The sequence below is a fragment of the Moschus berezovskii genome, chromosome 4, assembly GCF_049115385.1.
Source record: "Moschus berezovskii isolate FMDL1 chromosome 4, NW_MosBer_1.0, whole genome shotgun sequence".
Lineage (NCBI taxonomy): Eukaryota > Metazoa > Chordata > Mammalia > Artiodactyla > Moschidae > Moschus > Moschus berezovskii.
In genome coordinates this window covers 78,279,716-78,302,438 of record NC_142463.1, presented here as the reverse complement: position 1 = coordinate 78,302,438, position 22,723 = coordinate 78,279,716, and the positions used below count along the sequence as shown (strand labels likewise).

Here is a 22,723-nt window from a genome sequence, read left to right as displayed (position 1 = left end):
AAGGTTTTGTTTGTGCTCTCCAGGAGTCTGTTTCCCCAGTCCTATGTAAGTTCTGGGACTCTATGGTGGGGTTAATGGCGACCTCCTCCAAGAAGGCTTTTGCCATATCGGGTCTGCTGCACACAGAGTCCCTGTCCCTGCCGCAGGACACTGCTGACTCATACCTCTGCAGGAGATACTCAAACACAGTTCTGACTCAGCCTCTGTTGGGTCTCTGGGTCCCGGTGCATATAAAATGTTTACAGTTTAGTGTGTAGTAAATATTCAATGTCTTATTAATTGGTGATTAATTGTACAAATTATATAAGTTTGACTACATTGGCCATGAAAAACACAGGGGGCTTCCGTGATAGCTCAGGTGGTAAAGAATCCACCTGCAATACAGGAGACCCCTGGTTTGATTCCTGGGTTGGGAAGATATGCTGGAGAAGGGAAAAAGCTACCCACTCCAGTATTCTGGCTTGGAGAACTAGTCCATAGGGTTGCCAAGAGTCAGACAGGACTGAGCAACTTTCACATTTTAGTGATAGCTTAAGTATAATAAGTATTCTTCATTGGCACTTGCCTCTACAGAAATTACTGTGGAGGTGGGAACATTTGAACAAACAACTGTTGCAAAATCACATCTATTGTGAGAAGACAGCTTGTTCCAAGAAATCTGGCTTACACCATGTCAACATTTTTAAAAGATGCTCCAAATAAGAAAAAAGAGAAAAATATAAATAAATTTGGCTTCAAAATCATGAAGGGATTTCTGAGAACTGTGGCACTTCAGAGATCAATCAAATGTACAACTATTTCTTTCTGTTCCAAGACCCTTCATATTTTTCCTTTATATAATAAATTCTATTTACTTATTTTCATGAATTTTTCACACATAGTAAGTAAAACATACTGTACTCTTTCAAATATTCTTATATTTGTTGATCATTTATTGTGTTAGGTGCTACATATAAAGAGCTTACAGTCTGCTGCTGCTGCTAAGTCACTTCAGTCATGTCCGACTCCATGTGACCCCATAGACGGAAGCCCACCAGGCTCCCCTGTGCCTGGGATTCTCCAGGCAAGAACACTGGAGTGGGTTGCCATTTCCTTCTCCAATGTGTGAAAGTGAAAAGTGAAAGTGGAAGTCGCTCAGTCGTGTCCGACCCTTAGCGACCCCATGGACTGCAGCCTACCAGGCTCCCCCATCCATGGGATTTTCTAGGCAAGAGTACCAGTACAGTCTAGTGTGTAGTAAATATTCAATGTCTTGTTAATTGGTGATTAATTGTACAAATTATATAAGTGTGAATACATTGGCCTTGAAAAACACAGGTCTACAAACATCCTCAAAAGAGAGAGATCACTCAACCTTTTTGAAAAAGGTACCAACTCTGGTGTCATATTTCATTCAAACATTCAAACATTCATTCATTGCAAATGTTTTCTTAGTGTCTAACCTATGTGGTAGGTGATATGCTAAACATTAGGAATTACAAAATGAACAGAAGGTAGTTGTTTCCTGCTCGCAATACCCTCCTGGCATTGCGTTGTGTGACTCTGAGTATGTCACTTCTCACGTGTCTTACTTTTCTTGAGACATAGATAATTAGGCTGATTATACCTAAAAGGATGTGAAATATCTGAAATCCCTTCTAGCTCTAAAGTTGTATAGGGGAAGATTGAAATTTAGTCTTGAAGGACAAAAGAGATTTAAAAATGAATGCAAAGAATTTCTGGAAGGAGAGTTAAAAATAAACCACAGGCATACAGCCAAATACACACACAAATGAAGAAGTGAAGCCTGTTGCACAATAGGTTTGTATGGAAAAGCAGTGACTTATAAGGGTCTGTAGATTGTACTATGAAGAGTCTTGAAGCTCTGTGACAGAGACTGGATTGTTCTCCTTTAAAAACCATTCTGATTCTTTTCCATCTGGTTAGAGAAGACACAAACTTTTCGTTGGTAATAAGTTCTCTTACCAAGAGACTACATTCTCTGGCATCTTTTGCCACAGGATGATCCAGTTTGCTCCCATTGGGTGGATTATACATGACAGATACAACTTCAGTGTCATTTTCTTCAAGACAAAGCTGCTTATCCTTGACGTCCTCCTTCCCAACCCCAGTCCTTCTGGGAAATCATGTCAACTAGAGCAACTTTGGAAGCCATATGTTAAAGAGGGTAAAACACCTTCTCTAGCCATGGACTGCTCCTATCTGTGTTGTGTGAGATGGAACGTACAGGTGTAACCTTTTGACTTTTTCATCCAGCATAACACCCTGGAGATTCAATCAGTTGCATGTATCATAGTTCATTTCTTTTTATTGCTGAGTAGTAGTCCATGATATGGTTGTATAACAGTTTGTTTAACAACTCACTCAAGGAAGGAAATCAGGATTGTTTTCAGTTGGGGGCTATTATTAATAAAACTGAGATGAATATATGGGTACCATTTTTCCTGTGGACATAAATTTTTATTTCTGCGGACAAATGCCCAAGAGTACAAATCCTAGGAAAAATAAAAGTAAATTTAGTTTTTTTTTTAAAGAAATTGCCAAATTGTTTGCAAAGAGGTTATACTATTTTATATTCCCATCAGCAATGTGTCAGTGATGCAGTTTGTCCATATTCTTGTTAGCGTTTGGTATTATCATTTTTTAAATTTCATCCTTATAGGTATGTGGTAATATTTCATTGTGATTTTAATCTGTATTTCTGAAATGACTAAGAGTTTTGAACATCTATCCACATGCTTGTTATCTATATATCCTCTTTGAAATGTCTGTTCATGTCTTTGTCCATTTTTATTTTACTGTTTTTCTCTCTTAGTCTCTTCTGTTTACTGTTATTGAAGTTTTTACTGTTGAGTTTTGAGGATTTTTTATATAGTCTACATTTGACTTTTAAAAAATAACCCATAAAGAGAAAGATAAATTGAACCTCATCAAAAATAATAACTTTGCTCTTTGAAAGACTCTATTCAAAGGATGCTGGATAAACTACAGACTGAAAAAAAAAAAATTTGCAGACACATATCTAACCAAGGACTAGCAGCTAGTCTTTGTTCTATATCCTAAAAATTTTCTCCTATATTTTTTTCTAAAAATTTTTTAGTTTTACATTTTACATTTAAGTCTTTGACTTATTTTGAGTTTTTTTTTTTTAATGCCTCTTTTTATACTCTAGTGGCTCAGATGGTAAAGAATCTACCTGCAATGCAGGAGACTGGGGTTCAATTCCTGTGTTGGGAAGATCCCCTGGAGAAGGAAATGGCAACCCATTCCAGTATTCTTGCCTGGGAAATCCCTTTGACAGAAGAGACTATTGGGCTACAGTCTATGGGGTCACAGAGAGTCAGCCACAACTGAATGACTAACACAAACACACATACCTCCAGAAATATCTGTGATTAATTTAGATGCAGAATTGGAAAACCTGGGCTAAAGGTGGAATGAAATTAGTTTACCTAATACTCAAAACTACATATCTTTTCTCAGAAGGATATCACAGGCTAGAAGGTACAAACTACAACAAGGAAGTTTGTGGGGGGGGGGAATTCCTCTTATAGAGAATATCTAGCTTTCTTTCTATAAGTTAGTGTGTGTGGTTGTGTGTGTGTGTTAGTCGCTCAGTCATGTTTGACTCTTTGCAAACACATGGACTATAGCCCTCCAGGCTCCTCTGTCCATTGAATTCTCCAGGCAAGAATACTGAATGGGTTGACATTTCCTTCTCCAGGGAATCTTCCCAACCCAGGAATAGAACCGGTTAGTAGCCAGGTTTAAAGAGTCAGGAGGTGAAAGGGCGATTATTCACGAATATGATTTCATTTTTTTTTCTGCTTTAAACTCATTTAACTACTTGTCAACTGTCCTATTTTTAAAATCTAACCCTAGAGTTTAGATAGGTTTTTCTCTTAGGCTATGACTGAAAATCTTAATGAAGAAAGAGTAAAGGAGACAAAATGAACACTCAGTAAGTTTGTTAAATAGAATTGGTGGCAGAACTATAGCTTTGCTCAGTTTGCCCCTCCTTCTCACTGATGATCGTGAATAAACACTAGCAGTTAGGGACTTTTATCAACAATTGTATGGCCAGTGAAATGAGAGTCATTTCTGTATCAGAGGACTTATCTAGACATTTTGTTTTCTTCTGTTTCTTTCTTTCTTTTGACTATTAGGAAGCATTGTCACTGGGAATCTCCCATTATTGAGTCTCATTTGTAATATCATATGTGCTGTGCTTAGTCACTCTGCTGCTGCGTCACTTCAGTCGTGTCCGACTCTGTGCGATCCCATAGATGGCAGCACCAGGCTTCCCCGTCCCTGGAATTCTCTAGGCAAGAACACTGGAGTGGGTTGCCATTTCCTTCTCCAGCGCATGAAAGTGAAAAGTGAAAGTGAAGTTGCTCATTCGTGTCCAGCTCTTTGCGGTCCCATGGACTGTAGCCCTCCAGGCTCCTCTGTCCATGGGGATTCTCCAGGTAAGAATACTGGAGTGGGTTGCCATGCCTTCCTCCAGGGGATCTTCCCAACCCAGGGATCGAATCCAGGTCTCCCGCATTGCAGGCAGATTCTTTACCATCTGAGTTACCAGGGAAGCCTATAATATCATATACTACGACTGAAATCTATATTTCCTTCAAACTGTGTCATTTGATCTTAGAGTATAGTAGAAACTTTCTACAGAATAAAGACAGGAGACATTTAATAAGCAGAGAAAATGAAACACTCAGCACAAATCATTACCCATTTTCTAGGCCACATTTGCCTTTTAGATTAAACCATTTCAATTCCTTTTGATTTCCTTCAATTATTTTAATTAAATTACTTTCTGATAATGAATTTCCACATTCCATTTGAATTTGAATATGAAATAACCCATAGATATCAAGTAAAGACTTGACCTGTAAAAGGCATAAATGATATGACTTTAATGATAACTTCTTATGTATATAACCCAGAAACCACTCACCTGATACCTCATGAGAAATGTATTGGGATCAGGGTTACTTATCCCAATCATAGTATAAGGGGTGTTTACACAAATGATTCTTTTCTATTTTCTTTTTCAATACTCTGTAACATTGATATGTGAAAAATCTAGGTCTAAATAAATTTAAAAGAACTTCTTTAATAAGCATAAAACCAAAATTGTAAACAATAAGGAAACATTATGTCATAATTTGAGAAGATTTTCCTTCTTAGTGCAATACTCTTTCTTCTAATTATAATCATTCTAATTTTTTTCAGCTGTTTTCCTATAAAAGTATTATCAATTCATACTCTGTCTGAAGAAAAGACCAAAATGCTCCAATTTTGATGAAGAAATCTAATCTTTATTTCTATGATGTTAGCACAATATACTCACACAATAGCTCTGATTTATACTTAACAAAATACATTATAGCACTTTACAAACTTTATCAGTTTGGAAAACATTGCATAACATTTTATTAAACACAATACTTTATATATATCATATATATCTTCATAATTTTATTTACTTTAAAAAGATAATTAGCTCTCTTTATTCAATACTTGGTTTTATCAATAAAGCACAGCCTAACAAAGAAAGAAGTGCTCTTATTAGCAAATAAGATAAATAGAACACTAAAAGAGATACCACCTGTTAGTCTCATTTGTTTTAAATTAAGGTACCAGTGGAATGTAAACAAATAATTCTTTGTAATCTTTTGTTTACAAAAGATGTGTTATCAAATACACATGCAGAGGTCTGAGTTCTAGTGACTATCATTATATATTTCCTTAACAATGTGGTACAATTTAAGTCATTAAAAACTGTAGCCTTTGGCACTTTGAGTAGAAAAAGAATATATCAATATTCATGTAAAGAAAAAAAAACTTCAATGACTAGAGAAGTACTTTAAAATCTTTTGTTAAGAAATAGGAAAGATTAGGAAATATCATACTGCACCTGAAATGCTGCAGCTTTTTTTTTTCTTCAGAGCACTAAAACCAATCCACCTTTCTCTCTATAAATTGGCAAAAGCCAGTAGGAGTGTCATAATGGTGGTGGTGGTGAGAAGTGGGGAAGGCAACATTTTACTCCCACTCCCCTCTCTGAGAAGGAAATTGCCAGAAGGGATATAGTTGAATCTGTATTTTATTGCCAGAGTTTTCAATTCTGCTGGTTTCAGCTAAATCCCTAAAGCCGTAGGAGGTTGGTTACTCTAGAAAGCTCTGCCCTTTTCCAGTAGAAGCTGATTAAGAATGTGGTACTGCTCATCTCTAAACAACTACTTCTGTTCTCAGTGAAAACTGAACTGAGATCAGATTAACCAGCACTGTTGTTACCTTTTTTCCCCTTGGCAATCATGAGATGTACATCAGAATTCTTAAGAAATGGTGTAAAAAGGTTAAATGCGAAATTACAAGAACCAAATATTTCCTCATTTTTAAAATTTGGAAAAACACCTCAAAATGTTTTGCTTTTACTTTCTTCTTATTGGCAATATTGGTTTCCATTGATTTAAGTTGAAGGCTTCATTCAGGGTAGGTAGCAAAAACTGTTATTTGTATGTTGAGCACAAAAACTGTGCCTATCTATTTTGAAGAAATACATTCTTAATGTACACTGTGAGATATTTTTACTTATCAATTTTCTTTCTTTGTTTTTTTCAGATTCATCCTGTTAGTATACAAATAGCAAAATATTTTAGAGAAGATGGTAAAACCCAACCACTGTGACTCTAATTCACTGGCTATCAGGATATCAAAAAATGTTAATAATCTGGAACAAAATGAAAATTTTGGATTACTTAAATTAAAAATTTAAGCCAGCTGGCTGGAAACATCTAAGGTTAACATATGATCAACACTGCTGGCAGTGTAACCCACAATGTCAAGTTTTGGTTCATATTTCTTGTTTATAAATTCACAACAGTATATTTTGCTCAAGGAATATCAACTGTTATTTCTGCATTAAAAATAGAACATATCTATAACATAAAAATTTAAATCAATAAATAAAGGAGAAACCATAAAATGCAAAATATGATCACATCAATTTCAAAAAACTCTAAAATAATTTTTAATTATGCAAATTTACTCACTAAAAACAGATTTTTCATTAGCAGTAACTTGAAATAAAAAGTAAGCAGCAAAAAGCTATGCAGAAAAGTACTGGTTATTCCTTTTCACTGAAAATATCCTTATACATTTTTGTTGCTGAAGAAAGCAAAATTTTGAAGAAATGCACAAAACCTTTTCATTTTTTGACTGTGACAGAGCCACTACAGTGAAGCTGCAGGGTGTCCTATTCTAACACAAAGAAGCCAACATCTTCTTAATAACAGTAGCATTTCTTTGACAAGGAATTGCACACCACTATTTCACAGCTAAATAGAAATTGAGAGTTAACACCATATATGTACTATAATAATCAGCACCACCCATATTGAGCTTTAGGTGCAGATTCTGCAAAATGAATATATAATACTGCATGGCCTCTGCTGTAGGGAAAACGTGTGTTCTGGATTCCCACAGCTAATTATAAAGAAAGAACCCTAAAATTGGCACATTCAGGAAGTACAATAGTATACACTGCAGGAAACCGCTTTCTTTTGATATTGCCCTCTGCAAACGTTTTGCGTTTGAAGGTAGGTCTTAGGAAGAGTCTTCACATTATCACATGAGTTAGGTTCTTGCATTGTGCTTTTCCCTTCCCTTGATGTGAAGTCTACAAGCTTGGGTGGAATAGTTCTCGAGAGTCAGTGAGTCGCGATAATCTAGTTTGGTGAGAAGGTTCCTGATTCGCTGGAACAGAGCACTGGTAGAATCAACACGTTGTCCCTTGGGGTGACTCAAGTGATTTGAATGACTATCACTCAATCTTTATAAGCGCGTGTGGGGGAGGTTCCTTTGTAGAAGATATTCCTCGTGTTTTCGGGGCTGTTGCTCCTTTCAGGGATTAAAATGATGTTGCCCTTTCTCCGCAGGGTGGAGTCGCGGGAGGAAGAAATGGACAGAGTCTCTGAACCGATTTCGCTGCCCTCTACCGGGGTGACACGGATGGTGGTGATTCCGTGGTGGTGATGCTCACTGTTGTCAATGTTGCTTCTCTTTCGATCTCCGGAACCAAAACTGTCTTTCAGGGACTCACAGCTTTCTGAGTCCCTGTTGAGATCGTTGAGCTCGTACGTTTGGCGAAGGCTGCCCTTTTCAGGGGCTTTCCATTTCCAGGAGCCACTGCCTTCGCCTTCGGTGGACGGGATCTGTATGATGGGCCTGTTGTTCTCCGGGTGGGCCTCAACCCTCACGATCCCACTGGGTTCGTGGTCTGTCAGGGTCTTGTAGCGGATGGAGCCGGTGCAGGAGACCGTGCTGCCTTCAGTGTTCTTGGGGCTGCTTTGGAGGACACCCTGCTGCTTGGACATGGCTATGACTTGCATGATGCGAGGCTGGCTGTTGCTTCTGTTACAAGCCACGGTCTTCTCTGCGGCTTTCAGCCACTTGGCCCGAGCAGAGCTGCTTTTGGGGGAGGTGCTTATGTTTTCCTGCGTCTCTTCAGGGATGTGAACTAACTGTGAGGACCCGGGGCGGGATTGAATGGACACTCTTGGTCCCCCAGGCATGCTATTGTTACACCCAGGGACGGTGCCAGGCTGGATCTTGAGATACTGATTGCTGCTGGGAGCGTGGTGGTCTCCATTGACCCCCACCCTGGACGGCTCCGAGCTTGATCTCATTTCAATGGATCTGGGTGGTGACTGACCCTGCTCGGTCTCTATAACCTGCAGAGACAGCTTCCGGCTTTCATTCTTATTCTTCCACTGGGTGAGGAGCTGCTTGGATCTAGCAGAATCCATCGAGGCATGAATGGTGGCGTTTCTTCTCACAGGATCTTCCACGGATGGGGTGTTGGCTCTAGGCAAGGTATTGCTGAAGGTAACCATGTTCTCCTTCCCCATGGGGCTCCGTGGAGTGATGATTTCTACATCTGCATTTGCCCTTTTGAGGTTGGTCAAGGAGCTAGCATCTCTATGGTTTCGGTTAAGGATGCCTTCGGTGTGAGCAACTCCGTCAGTGCTGCTACCGGTTTTAGCAGATAAAACTCGGCTGGGGTCTTGATTGAGGTCTGTCAGAGACCTGAGGGCTTCTCTGTGCTGAAACACACTCTCTTCACTAGGCAGAAAATTCCCCACAGCATACAGACCCTAGTGTTGGGAGAAACAATAAACATTAGGCACTAGGAGACACGGTTACTGAGAGTTTGCCTTGGAGGATGTAGTGAGGCACATAAAGATGTGTACTCTATACACCACTAACGCAAAAAACAAACTAAAGTACAGTTACTCAGGAAGTGGTTGTAACTTAGCTTATCAGCCACTGAACTAACTCTTCAGAGATATAAAGTCCATTAGTTTTCATTATTAGTTGGATTTTCTCTCCTTTCTCCATCCCAACAGATGTTTTTGGACATTCTTATCCTCTGTTTTGAGAAGAGAAGTCAGACAATGAGAGAAATAAGGGCATTCTTCTGTTTTTCTTTTTAAAATTTATTTTTCAATTAGATGACAATTGCTTTACAATGTTGTGTTGGTGTCTGCCATGCAACAACGTGAATCAACCATCTGCTGTTTTTTCAAAGCAATTCATTTTTCTGGATTTATGAACTGCTTGTTGAGTGACACCTCAGATGGCTTAACTGATGTATTTTACCTTCCATTTTCAATCATACCTCATGATGGTATGATTGAAATCACACCATTCAATCATACCTGCATGTGGAAATGCAGAACAACAAATCATTCATAAAATATGACATAGGTTATATAGTGAGGTCAGAGACACACATCTTCGCAGCTGACATGGAGCTCAGCCCTATGTGTGCAGCATTTTACAAAGTGTTCTGGGAAAAGAGGGCAGAAACTGTCCCCATATTGGGTTCTAAGTTCTTTTCCAACTAAAATCTGATCTTAAATTTTGAAAGTAATATTTGATCAACTCAGTATTATTACACTAAATGAGCTGAATTTTATTTAGTCTTCTCTTCATACTCAGGTGATCATTTTTTTTTTTTTTTTAGATTTGTGGGATAAAAATCTGACAAAGGCTAAAGGTCAGATTCAGAATTTTTAAACTTTTGACATGTAGAAGATCTAATCCCTGCTGAATTTTCAGTTTTTGAGATGCTTAGTTTAGAGATAAGAGCCAGAAGCAGATAACTATTTGTGTGTTAATCTCAACAGAAGGGAGCCACTGTCTAATTTTCAGATCAAACCAAAGGAATTCCACGGATGTGATATTTTGTAGAGTGCCTAACAGTGAACAAGGGCATTGGCTTAGAATGAATAAATTAATAATTTCAGGGCAAAGTGTAAACAGAAGCAGAATAAAGTCAGGCTTCTCCCTCTCCAAGTATTTTAATTCCTGGCTAAAATCTTCTAAATAATACCTATCTATGCTCTCACTACAAAAGTTTTCAGGGTAAACAGTCTCTACCTCATGTTCCATTAATAATTGTATTTAAATTCATAAGTCTAGGACCATCTTCCACCAGACTGTACATCAGTTCAGTTCAGTTCAGTTGCTTAGTAATGTCCGACTTATTGCAACCCCATGGACTGTAGCACGCCAGGCCTCCCTGTCCAGCACCAACTCTTGGAGTTTACTCAAACTCAAAGTCAGTGATGCCATTCAACCATCTCATCCTCTGTCGTTCCCTTCTCCTCCTGCCATCAATCTTTCCCAGAATCAGGGTCTATACAGATGAGTCAGTTCTTCTCATCAGGTGGCCAAAGTATTGGAATTTGAGCTTCAGCACCAGTCCTTGCAATGAATATTCAGGACTGATTTCCTTTAGGATGGACTGGTTGGATCTCCTTGCGGTCCAAGGGACTCTCAAGAGTCTTCTCTAATACCACAGTTTAAAAGCATCAATTCTTTGGTGCTCAGCTTTCTTTATAGTCTAGCTGTCACATCCATTCATGACCACTGGAAAAACCATAGCGTTGACCAGATGGACCTTTGTTGGAAAGTAATGTCTCTGCTTTTTAATATGCTATCTAGGTTGGTCATAACTTTCTTTCCAAGGAGTAAGCATCTTTTAATTTCATGGCTTTAGTCACCATCTGCAGTGATTTTGGAGCCCCCAAAAATAAAGTCTGACACTGTTTTCACTGTTTCCCCATCTATTTGCCATGAAGTGATGGGACCAGATGCCATAATCTTAATTTTCTGAATGTTGAGCTTTAAGTCAACTTTTTCACTCTCCTCTTTCACTTTCATCAAGAGGCTCTTCAGTTCCTCTTCACTTTCTGCCATAAGGGCAGTGTCATCTGCATATCTGAGGTTATTGATATTTCTCCAGCAATCTTGATTCCAGCTTGTGCTTCTTCCAGCCCAGCGTTCCTCATGATATACTCTGCATGTAAGTTAAATAAGCAGGGTGACAGTATACAGCCTTGATGTACTCCTTTTCCTATTTGGAACCAGTCTGTTGTTCCATGTCCAGTTCTAACTGTTGCTTCCTGACCTGCATACGGATTTCTCAAGAGGCAGGTCCAGTGGTCTGGTATTCCCATCTCTTTCAGAATTTTCCACAGTTTATTGTGATCCACACAGTCAAAGGCTTTGGCATAGTCAATAAAGCAGAAATAGATATTTTTCTGGAACTCTCTTGCTTTTTCGATGATCCAGTGGATGTTGGCAATTTGGTCTCTGGTTCCTCTGCCTTTTCTAAAACCAGCTTGAACATCTGGAAATTCACGGTTAACGTATAGCTGAAGCCTGGCTTGGAGAATTTTGAGCATTACTTAACTAGTGTGTGAGATGAGTGCAATTGTGCAGTAGTATGAGCATTCTCTGGCATTGCCGTTCTTTGGGATTGAAATGAAAACTGACCATTTCCAGTCCTGTGACTACTGTGAGTTTTCCAAATTTGTTGGCATATTGAGTGCAGCACTTTCACACCATCATCTTTTAGGAACTGAAACAGCTCAACTGGAATTCCATCACCTCCACTAGCTTTGTTGTTGATGCTTTGTTAGTGATGCTTCCGAAAGCCCACTTGACTTCACATTCCAGGATGTCTGGCTCTAGGTGAGTGATCACACCATCACGATTATCTGGGTCGTGAAGATCTTTTTTGTACAGTTCTTCTGTGTATTCTTGCCACCTCTTTTATATCTTCTGCTTCTGTTAGGTCCATACCATTTCTGTCCTTTATTGAGCCCATCTTTGCATGAAATGTTCCCTTGGTATCTCTAATTTTCTTGAAGAGATCTCTAGTCTTTCCCATTCTATTGTTTTCCTCTATTTCTTTGCACTGATCACTGAGGTAGCCTTTCTTATCTCTCCTTGCTGTTCTTTGGAACTCTGCATTCAAATGGGTATATCTTTCTTTTTCTCCTTTGCTTTTCACTTCTCTTCTTTTCACAGCTATAACCTCTACCTACATTGTTCCAAATTCAGTGCCCACAACTTGGCTTAATAAGTATAGTTGTTTGATTCCTTGTTATGATATGAGACAAACAGTTATTATCTTCATTTTATAGATAATAATCAGGCTTCTAAATGGCTACAAAATCGGCCAGATAGCAGAAGAACTGAGATTCAAGCCCAAACCCTTGGGACTCCAAGACACCATGAAAATCAGACATGTACAAAGCAATGCATGAACTGGAGAGTGACAATTTTCAGTCTTATTCTGTAACACTTGCTGCCAATGAACACCCCTGGGACAGTCCAGGCTTATGCACAGTTACTGGCACACCAATTTTCATTTGATGGCTTTCTCCTTCACTGAAGAAAGTATGAGTAGGAAGTATGAGATCTGAAGTGACAATCCTGACTATGCCACTAGTACATAAAAATGAAAAAAATAAGTATTGCTCACTTTAGTACGTTTCCTGTTTTTGTAAGCATTTTTTTTTATTAATGCTTTTCACAAGTATTCCTAGGTCACAAGATTTAGAACTGCTCCAACAGACAGTTAATTTTTATTTCTCTGTAGATCCTCTTAGTTTCTTTCATTATTGCCTTTTTCTCTGCATGCCACTTGCATATTGGTGATTTCCTGGCTCCTTTTATTCTTAGGACCTGGCAATTTTATATATTCCCATAACTATAATGGTATTTCCACCTATAATGTCTGTGATTTCCAAATCTATCTTCCAGCAGTCATTGCTCCTTTAAGCTCCAGACCCAACTATTCAACTGCCTATTGATCTTTAAATTGAGCTTGTACACATCCATTCAGTCAGCTAATGAATTCACCATTTGCCAGTTTTCCAAACTAGAAACCTGGCCATTATCTCTCATTCCTTCTGTTCCCTCACCCTCCGCAGAGACTTGATCATTCATATGTCCATGTTTTTGCATATGCAGTTTCTTCAGCTTGAATGCCCTCCTCCTTCCTTTACCCTAGGAAACTCTCATGTTTTAAAAACATGAGTATAACTCTGTGAAGCCTTCCTTAAGCAGTTTGCTATCCTCAAAGTACTTTGTTTATACCCTATTTTGTCATTTGACATATTGTAACCATTTATACTTTTCTTAATCTTTGCACTGTAAGCTCATAAATTATATATCTTATTTATCAATGCTGTGATGCTCAGTATAGTACCTGGCACAGATCAGATTTTGAATAAATGTAAAGGTAATGAATGCATGAATGAAATGGACAATTTCAGTTGCCTTATGCAGAAGATATTTCCCTTAAAGGAAGATCAGGTTTGGAAATGAAGGTTGCTAAAGAATTCAGTGGGACTTCTCAGGTGGCACAGTGGTAAAGAATCCATCTGCCAATATAAGTGACAAGAGACATGGGTTTGATTCCTGGGTTGGGAAGATACATTGGAGAAGGAAATGGCAACTCAAGCCAGTATTCTTACCTAGGAAATCCCATGAACAGAGGAGCCTAGTGGGCTATAGTTCACAGGGTCGCAAAGAGTCAGACATGACTGAGCACACACACAAAGAATTAAATATTAGCTGGATTATAGTTATATCCAGGTGCCACATTTGTGTTATTGGGCAAAGTATATAATTTTTCCATTAAACTTCTACTCTCTTTAACTTACTTTCTATACTTTTCCTCATCTATAGAATTATACTAGTAATAGTAGTCCTTGACTTTTTTTGGTGGGAGAGTGATAAGGGAAAATGTGATAATCTTTCTAAAATCACCTTTTCTGGCCCAATGTATGAGTTTAATAAATTATTTTACTGAAAGTAGAATGTATGTTTGGGCTTAGAATGGAGAAGGAGTCAGGGATTTTCTCATAGATATAAACTATATTGGAAGTAAATTATTACAGTGCAAGACATTTTGTGCATATTTTCCTTTTTAAACTGTGCTTTGTTAAATAATAGTAAATTATTTACCAAGTACAGAGCAATTCCTCCTCCTATTAAAAAGCCACAGTAGACATCAACTGGGTGATTCTTATACTGAGTTATCCGTGTTAGCCCACAGATGATTCCACAGATGATAAAGGTGAAGACCAAGAGAGGTTTCAGAAGCTTAGAGGAATCCGTTAGCGTGGAATTGAAGTACATCTTTAAAAAATGAAAGAACTGGGGTAAGTATGTTTAAAAGGTCATTTTTTTCTATTCAATTATAATCAAATAAAAGGGTAAACTCAAAAGTCTGATACACTTGATGTCAATTTTACTATTCCTTTTGCCCTGCTATGGCTAATTTCTATACCTGAAATAAAAGGAATGACTGACAGAATTCATCAGATAAATAACAGACCTCTTATGTGATTACACAAAAGTTTGGGAAAAAAAAAATTTAAAGCAGTAGAATTAGCCAGGTAACTGGTTAGTCTCCATATTACTTGTCACTTAATTTCAATCCATTTTTTCATATAAAATCTAATAAAATATTATATTAGTAAGATACAGTGACAATTCATTGCGGAGCATTTATCAACTTACACTCACTTAGAATTTGCTGTTACATGATTGAAACGAAAGTGTGTGCTGTGTATGTATATACTTAACACAATTCTTTCAGTTTTACAGTTTTTAACATTCATGTAGTTCACAATACGCTCTCATGAAGTATAATATCACATTAAATAGATACAAGGCTAAATGAATATTATGACTGTCAAAAATTATCTTTCTATTATATTGTTTATAGTAACATCTAAATTCTATTTTTATGCCATTAACTCTTTTGTTATTACCCAGCTATAATATAATCTAATCAGTGTTTGGAGACAACACTCATTTCTCTGATTTTCTCTAGGACACAGTTTGATGAAAAAGACCCAGTTACTTACCGAAACGTACACAGCTGCAAAGGCAGCAAGGGTCGCATGTTGAGAAGGGAATGATTTTCTGCCAAAGGAAGAAGTCAAATTATGCCTTCTATTTCTGATACACTGCAAACAATCATCTCAAGAACACTGAGTAGTTAAAATGTTCAACTAAAAAGCCACAAGGTAATAAGCAATAACTTTAATTTCTGTTTGGTTTTCTGGAGGAAGATCTGAGTGATAAACAGTTAATCACCATTAGTATTAAAGAAGTGTAGTGATATACTTTCCAATATAAAGTATTAGCTTTCTAAGGGATCACTTCTTTACACCATTGGTTGAAAGTTGAAATGGAGTGGAAAGCATTATAACTGTTTATTGGTATTATAATTATGTCAGGTTAAAGTAAAAGCCTATAAAACCTAAGATTTTAATGCTTTTAAACTTTCTCTATGCGCCTAAATATGTGGTTTCATTTACATAAATATTTAAAAGAATAATTATTTTTTCCCAGTAGTGGGTCTAGAAGTGTTTTTTACACTTTAGAAAGCACAGGGAAAAAAATTTAATTTTAGCAAAATGTTTCTTTATCCCACTTTGACTATTATCTCAAGAATCACAAAGTATATTGTTTTGTTGATTAAGAAGCAAGGTGGGAGAGGTAGAACAGAGGATTGTGAAAGATAGACAGAAGAACAGAGATCTTTTAATGGATAAAAAAATGGGAAAAAATTGGTTTTATTAATGACCTCCTAATTATTTGGTACCCAATAAAAAGGACTACTACTCAACACAGATAAGATAATGTAGAAAAGTTGAGAAAGAATACAGAATATAGGTCTTAAATGTAAGTTCAAAATTAATTGAATTGAATGGAACATATCAATATAATTATATAATATCAGATTCTGATTCTTCAAGTGTATTTAACTTATTTTTGACACTTAATTCAATCTTTGGGAACTGACTGAAAAATATAATTCTTATATCAGTCTTTTGCTGCCTTCACCCTTCTGTAATTTTTTTGAACTTCTCTTGCCATCTAAGTTTCTTTCTTTCTTTTTTTTTTTAATTGGTTGAAAACAGTTTAATGCCTTGGTAGTTTCTTGGGCTTTTTAGTTTTTATTTTCTGAAATGCGAGGTCAGGAGCTGTACAGCCTTTCTGGGTTTATTCAAAGAAGACCCATGCAATCCTAGAGATACTATTTCTTTTAAAACTCTACTGAAAGGAAAATTCATGTGATTTCTTTTTTAATAAAACATGTAATGGAGCTGGAAATATCATATATAATCTTCTACTTAAGTCACTACATGACACATACTGATTATAAGCCGTGACTAACTATAAACATCTAAAATAAACCAATTTGTAATAACCTAAACCCATGATTCAATCCCTGGGTTCAGAAGATCCCCTGGAGAAGGAAATGACAACCCACTCCAGTACTCTTGCCTAGAAAATTCCATGGATGGAGGAGCCTGGTGGGCTACAGTCCATAGGGTCACAAAGAGTTGGACACGACTGAGCGACTTCACTTTCTTTCTAAACCCACTAGTATAGAGGAGATCATAGAACATGACTGGGGTTTGGTGATATGAAGATGAGTGGAATGAATATGGGGCTGAAGTTTGGAGAGAGAGAAGGAGTTGGAATGAGCCACCAATGGGTTTCCATGGTATAATCCCTAAAGAGATCACAAAATTGAAAAGAAAAATAAAATCCAAATCATTGTGATTAAAAAGTGTACGCCTATGATGATACCCCAAGCTATTAATGAACAATGAAAACACCAACATGGAAGTTTTCATAATCTCCATTTCTAACCTGCCGCTATTGATAACTGTAAGGTCAGATCCTGAGCAAATATCTTCTACAATGTAGGAATTCTCTTTGCAAGACACATTCAGAGAGGTATAGTTTGGCTTGCACACAGTCAGAAAGTATGGTGCCTGGTAGCCTGTGGAAAGCTGGATGATGTCTGTGATAAGAGCTGTAGAGCAGAGTCCAAAGACATGAACACCTATAAGGAAAAGGAAAGAACCTGTTACCAAGCTAGCACTTGATGCCAATGTGGTGCCATAATCAGTCTTGCATATTACACATTAACATGACAACCTTGACATCAACTGTGATCATTTTCTCTGGGTTTATTTCAGGAAGATAGTAAAGAAAATTTCTAAGCTTCCAAACAGATGCTGAAGGCAATGAGCATCTCCAAAGTCGTCATACGAAGGATTTTGGTCTGTTTGGTTATATCAGGCCAACTCTTAATATTATTAACTGTAGGTCACTTGACAGATACCTGGAATATGTTAAGGTGACAACTGTGTGATTGGAAAAGGATTCAACACGGGGGATGAAGCAAAATTCAAAGTCACTGTAAACTGCTTAGCAGAACTGCTCTTCTGGGGCTCTCTCCCCAGTAATTCCTCACCCCAGCCACAGCAGGCAAACCCTGCGGGACTGGGTCCTGGTGTGACTCCTGACAGATGACTAGCTACCAGGAATGCTAGTTAAAACAGAGAAAACAGCAAGCCAGCCCTGTGGTGGAAACAATAATCATACAAGTACCAGGCTGTGGGAGGCTTCCTTCATTTTGGAATGCAGAAATGACATTCTTAAATCTCTTGATTAAATTCTTTCCCTTCTCTCCTGGGACCAGTTTGAAACCATAAACTGACAAACCCTGATGCAGGCTTGTACATTCGAACTCCATTCTTGCTTCGAGTTCCTTGCCTGGTCTTATCCTCAGGAGTCTAGCCCACCTGCTCCCTCTACACCCTGGAGTCATCCTGACTTGAGAGTCTGGATTCTGATTCCTGATTAGAAATCACTGTGACGGGCAGCCAGGTAACCTGACAGTCTTCTCCTTCTGACTTGGCCCCTTTTGCATTTTCCTTCTCTGCTTATTTTCACCTAACAACCACTCTCCCAGTTCTTTCTCCACCTACTCACCTCAGATTCATGACCCTGGACCTTTATTTCTATATTCTAATTCCTAGAAGCACGTAAGATCTTGGGGAGGAGTATGAGTAAGTGAGGAAACCTACCCACCTCTAGGCCCCCAGGGCATGGGTGTTGTTGACTCTGGGACTGGGTTCTCCAGGATAAGATGGAGCATCCTCATAGTCATGAGGTTTTTCAGAGAGATTATGTGCCCCTTTGCCACAGCATTGTGTTACATTAGGAAAACTTCCTCTGAGATCAGCTAGATGTCCTGAAATTTTACTTCTTGGTCTTAGTTCATGATCCTGGTAAGGGGATTATTCTTGCCGTACAGTCTTTGTGGAGCAAAAATGTGCCTTTCTTAGTGGGGCAGAGTCTAGGGCATGATTTAGACCAGATTTTTTTCTCCAGTGGAAGAGATTATGGTACTTAATTTTCTATTAGGTATTAAATGAAGCTACCTATTCCTTTGAACTGAGAGGTTACAGGTGAAAATAGCTTTTTACTGACTTACTGGGAATGAATTAAAACATTCACAGTGGTGTGATGTACTGTGGCTTAACTTTTCAATTCAGTTAAAAAGAAAGGTCTGTGACTCAAATAATATTAAGATAGTCACATGCTAATCAGAAGAGATGAAGGTTTAGATGCTCATTTGACTCTGATACAGGCCTATGGATATTCTGTAGGTCTCATAAAAATAGGAGATAGAGTTAGATGATATAACCAAGGAAAAATAGCCTTGATGCTGTGCTGCATGGTGACATTTCCATGAACAGTAACTTCTGGATGAAAACACCGCAGGACAATTGAAATGGAATCACTGATGCGGCTAAAGTAATTTCTGAAGGGTTATCCATTTATATTGGTCTGCTGATATTTATTCTCCATTTTAAAAAATGAACCCAGATCCAAGAAACCATTTTAAAGTAAATTCATGATTCTACCAGAGCTAAGACAAAAATAAACTGAAATGCATGGCATACTAGCTCTCAAAACAAGGACTATAACTATAAATAACACATTGTGGGTACAAAACTTAAATTAGGGTGTTTTTAACAGTTTTATTTTGTATAATGTAAAATTCATCATGTACCTGACATTATACATCTAAATTACAGCTTTAAAGACAATATCTGTAATTAAATATAACATTTCTATTTGAAAAACGTCTTCTTTCTTTGTGGTTTCCCACACCCACCAACAAATCTGACGGCTCTTCTAAGGAAAGAGTTGAAGTTGCAGCCTCCAGCGTTAATGTTGGGCTCCAGGCCAACCCCATTCCTTCTTTTGGACAGGCAACAGTAGAGGATTCCTTCCCCTACCATAATCTGTGAAGACAAGAGGGTGTTCAAACTGTATTCAACAGGTGCAGATGAATTATAGAAGTTATCTCTTACATATGTATGCTCAGTTGCTTAGTTGTGTCTGACTCCTTTGAGACCCCATGTAATGTAACCCGCTAGGCTCCTCTGTCCATGGGATTTTCCAGGCAAGAATACTGGAGTGAGTTGTCATTTCCTCCTACAGGGGAAGTTATCTCTTAACATGCCATCAATTAAATTGAGTAAAGATGTACCTTTTGTAGGCACTTTAGAGATGGGAGGATTTCTCCTGAGTATTTGCGGAAGCAATGAGAAGTAATCAGGGCATTGTAACTAGTGTTGTTGGATCTTCTGTGCTCCGACATACTGGTCAAAATTGTGATAGCATCCTGGCACTGCAATGCGGTTGCAGCACCCAGACTTTGGCCCTATGCCCAACAATACCCAGCTGATTAATCACATGGTGACTGATTCTGCTCTGATGCTTAGAATCTTGACATTTTATCCTTAAAACCATGAAAACAAGATGCCCGAGGAGAGAATAAAATAAGTACCAGAGTTAGAATCAAGAAAATTTTATTAGCATATTATTTCAATAAAATAATTTGGGATTGGACAGAAGGATCACCCATGTAAAGCAGACATGAAAGTAGAAAAGTTCAATCTAAAGCAGAGTTATTTGCTAAAATTTTCTGTAATGATGGACATATTTTCTGCTTTGTCCAATATGGTAGACACTATTGAGCACTTGAAATAGCACTGTTGGCTATTGAGCACTTGAAATTTTTTGGCTACTGCAATTGAGGAGCTAAAGTTTTCATTTCATTTCATTGTATTTAGTTAATTATTTAAAATGTAAATCAATCAGATTTAAAATGAAATAGTTACATGTGGCTAGTAACTATATTATTGGAGAATGTAGATTATAAGAGAATCTATCTAGGTAAGCAGTAACATTTGGATGAAAATGCTCCAGGATAACTGAAATAGAATTTGATGTGGTTAATTTCTGAAAAGTTATCCATTCATACTGAGTAATGCTGAGTAATGGTGGTTCGGCGGTAAAGAATCCTCCTGCAATGCAGGAGACTGCCTGCAATGCAGGAGACTTCCTATAGTGTAGGAGACATGGGTTCAATCCCTGGGTAGGGAAGGTCCCCTGGAGAAGGAAATGGCAACCCACTCCAGTTGCCTGGGAAATCCCATGGACAAAGGAGTCTGGTGGGCTATAGTCCATGGGGTCCAAGAATCAGACACAACTTAGCGACTATACCATCACCACTACCAGTGAGTAATATGTCTTAAGAATGAAATATTTAGAAAATGTGTTTTCAGTAAACAGAGGACCATACTTATGATAAGGAACAGCACACTTGCTGTTGGATTCTAAGACATAGGACATTAGTGGAAAAACTGAATACATTTAGGCATCATTTCCTTCAAGAACTTTCCCTCTAAATCCCTTACTATATCCTAAATTGAATTATATCCCCTTCTATGTGGCTTCCTTAGTATCGTGTCCTTCCCTCTAGCATAACTTGATTATTTCTCACTTGATTATGACCCTCTGCAGGAAAATCATCTTTTTTTTTTTTTTAACCTTTTACTCATTATTTAGCACAGTGCCCTGCATTGTGAGGTTTGCTTTATTACCTTCACTGTGGGATTCTCATTGGCTAATTACCTTGGGCATTTGGGTTGGTAGTTATTAAGAAAAGCAAGACTTGAAATAATGTGGTTTTTTAATGCAAAAAATCAAATATTTGGGGTTACTGTGCCTCAGAGATTATTGTGAAATTAGAATCAGTATGGCTAAAATGTGGAACTGAGAAACTGGGAACAGGCAGTCCCTTAGATGTAAGTGATCATATCACTTTAAAGATTATCACCGTGACTGGGAACTGAAATATATTTTCCAAGGGAAAGTTCCCAGTTCTCAACACCTACTTAACATTTATTTTATAAAGTACTTAAATTTATGATTTTTAAAACTCATGACTAAGTCTATGACCTTATGCTTCAAATGTTCTGTCTGATATATTTAGCTCCATATGGTGTGTGTACAATTATAAAGAACCTTTACTTGTATAAAAACAATTTTCTTAATAAAACTCTACCAATAACCTTACAAGCGTGAAAATCTTGTGGCATACACTGATAAACTCCTTTATGAATAATTATATAAATAATCAGAAGGAATTTTTTTCAAATCATTGAATACTAAGTTAATTATACTTTTTGAAAAATATCATACTACATTATCACTTCAAGTTAGACATAGAAACACAAAAGATTCTATAATATTCTGCACAGATAGATGTGACATGCTGCACCATGCAAGTAGAATAATATCATGGTTATCCCCAATTCATCATTTCAAGAAAATTAACCACTCATTTCTGAAATGTATCCTGAAATGCATTGAGAGACTCATTTCATTTCTTTAATAATAATTCTGTGAATAGTTTTGTTTCTTTTTAATTATACATGTAAATAGTGATTCACATATTATCCATGAATGCTAAAGTATGTAAGAAGTTATTTGTTTAGTGTCATTAGGGAAATGCTTCTTGTCATATAACACAGCAGTCATTATCTCAAGTGACCTTGAAATTTCAAGAGTTTTCATTTTTTTGCTTAATAAGCTCAAAACTCATACGTCAGGAGAGTGCTTTCACACCCTGGTTTGATTATGGATGGAGGTTTCTTGTCACTATTTTGACATCATACAACTCTCTCACTCTCTAAGGAGCACATTAATTTTCTCTTCACACTACTATTCATTTAACCTTGACCTACATGTCACTGTATGCATTTTCAAAATGATTTAATTTGCTTTAAAGATAGACTTCTCCTCAGGGAAAGGATAGATGTTTCCTGATGTAATTTCAAATATGCCTGCTTGTCTCCCCATTCTGAATGACACGCTGTTGTGATGCAATATGGTTTCAAGGATTAGGTGTTGACAACAAAATTATTTGTTGCTGTTGTCATTTGGAAATAGAAAACAGTATATGACAAGTATCTTCTCACAATATTCTATTTATGCCGTACACAATCCTTGAAAGAAACAATACCATTTTGTGCATGTCAGATATCACGGACAGGTTTTTGAAAGAGATTCTAAAGTGACTGTTTCAGGGGAGATGCAGAGAGGAAATACATTGCTTATTATCATATGGACACTGCCCTTGGAAAAGCCACCTAAAGGAGAATGTATACTCTCCTAA

At 37.5% G+C, this 22,723-nt stretch overlaps 1 protein-coding gene across 2 annotated transcripts in view; it reads right to left on the bottom strand.

The window, feature by feature from the left end:
* Positions 1 to 7,835: 7,835 nt before the first annotated feature.
* Positions 7,836 to 22,723, bottom strand: part of PLPPR4 (phospholipid phosphatase related 4) — a 50,470-nt gene continuing 35,582 nt past the window's right edge. Inside the window, exons 3-7 of one of the 2 annotated variants that reach the window (XM_055402447.2) lie at positions 19,370 to 19,499; positions 17,047 to 17,242; positions 15,246 to 15,303; positions 14,338 to 14,511; positions 7,836 to 9,164 (exon numbers count right to left, since the gene is read on the bottom strand). In XM_055402447.2, coding sequence (XP_055258422.1) covers positions 7,836 to 9,164; positions 14,338 to 14,511; positions 15,246 to 15,303; positions 17,047 to 17,242; positions 19,370 to 19,499 — 1,887 coding nt within the window. The remainder of the gene's footprint in view (positions 9,165 to 14,337; positions 14,512 to 15,245; positions 15,304 to 17,046; positions 17,243 to 19,369; positions 19,500 to 22,723) is intronic. The other variant, XM_088834877.1, reaches the window with a different exon arrangement.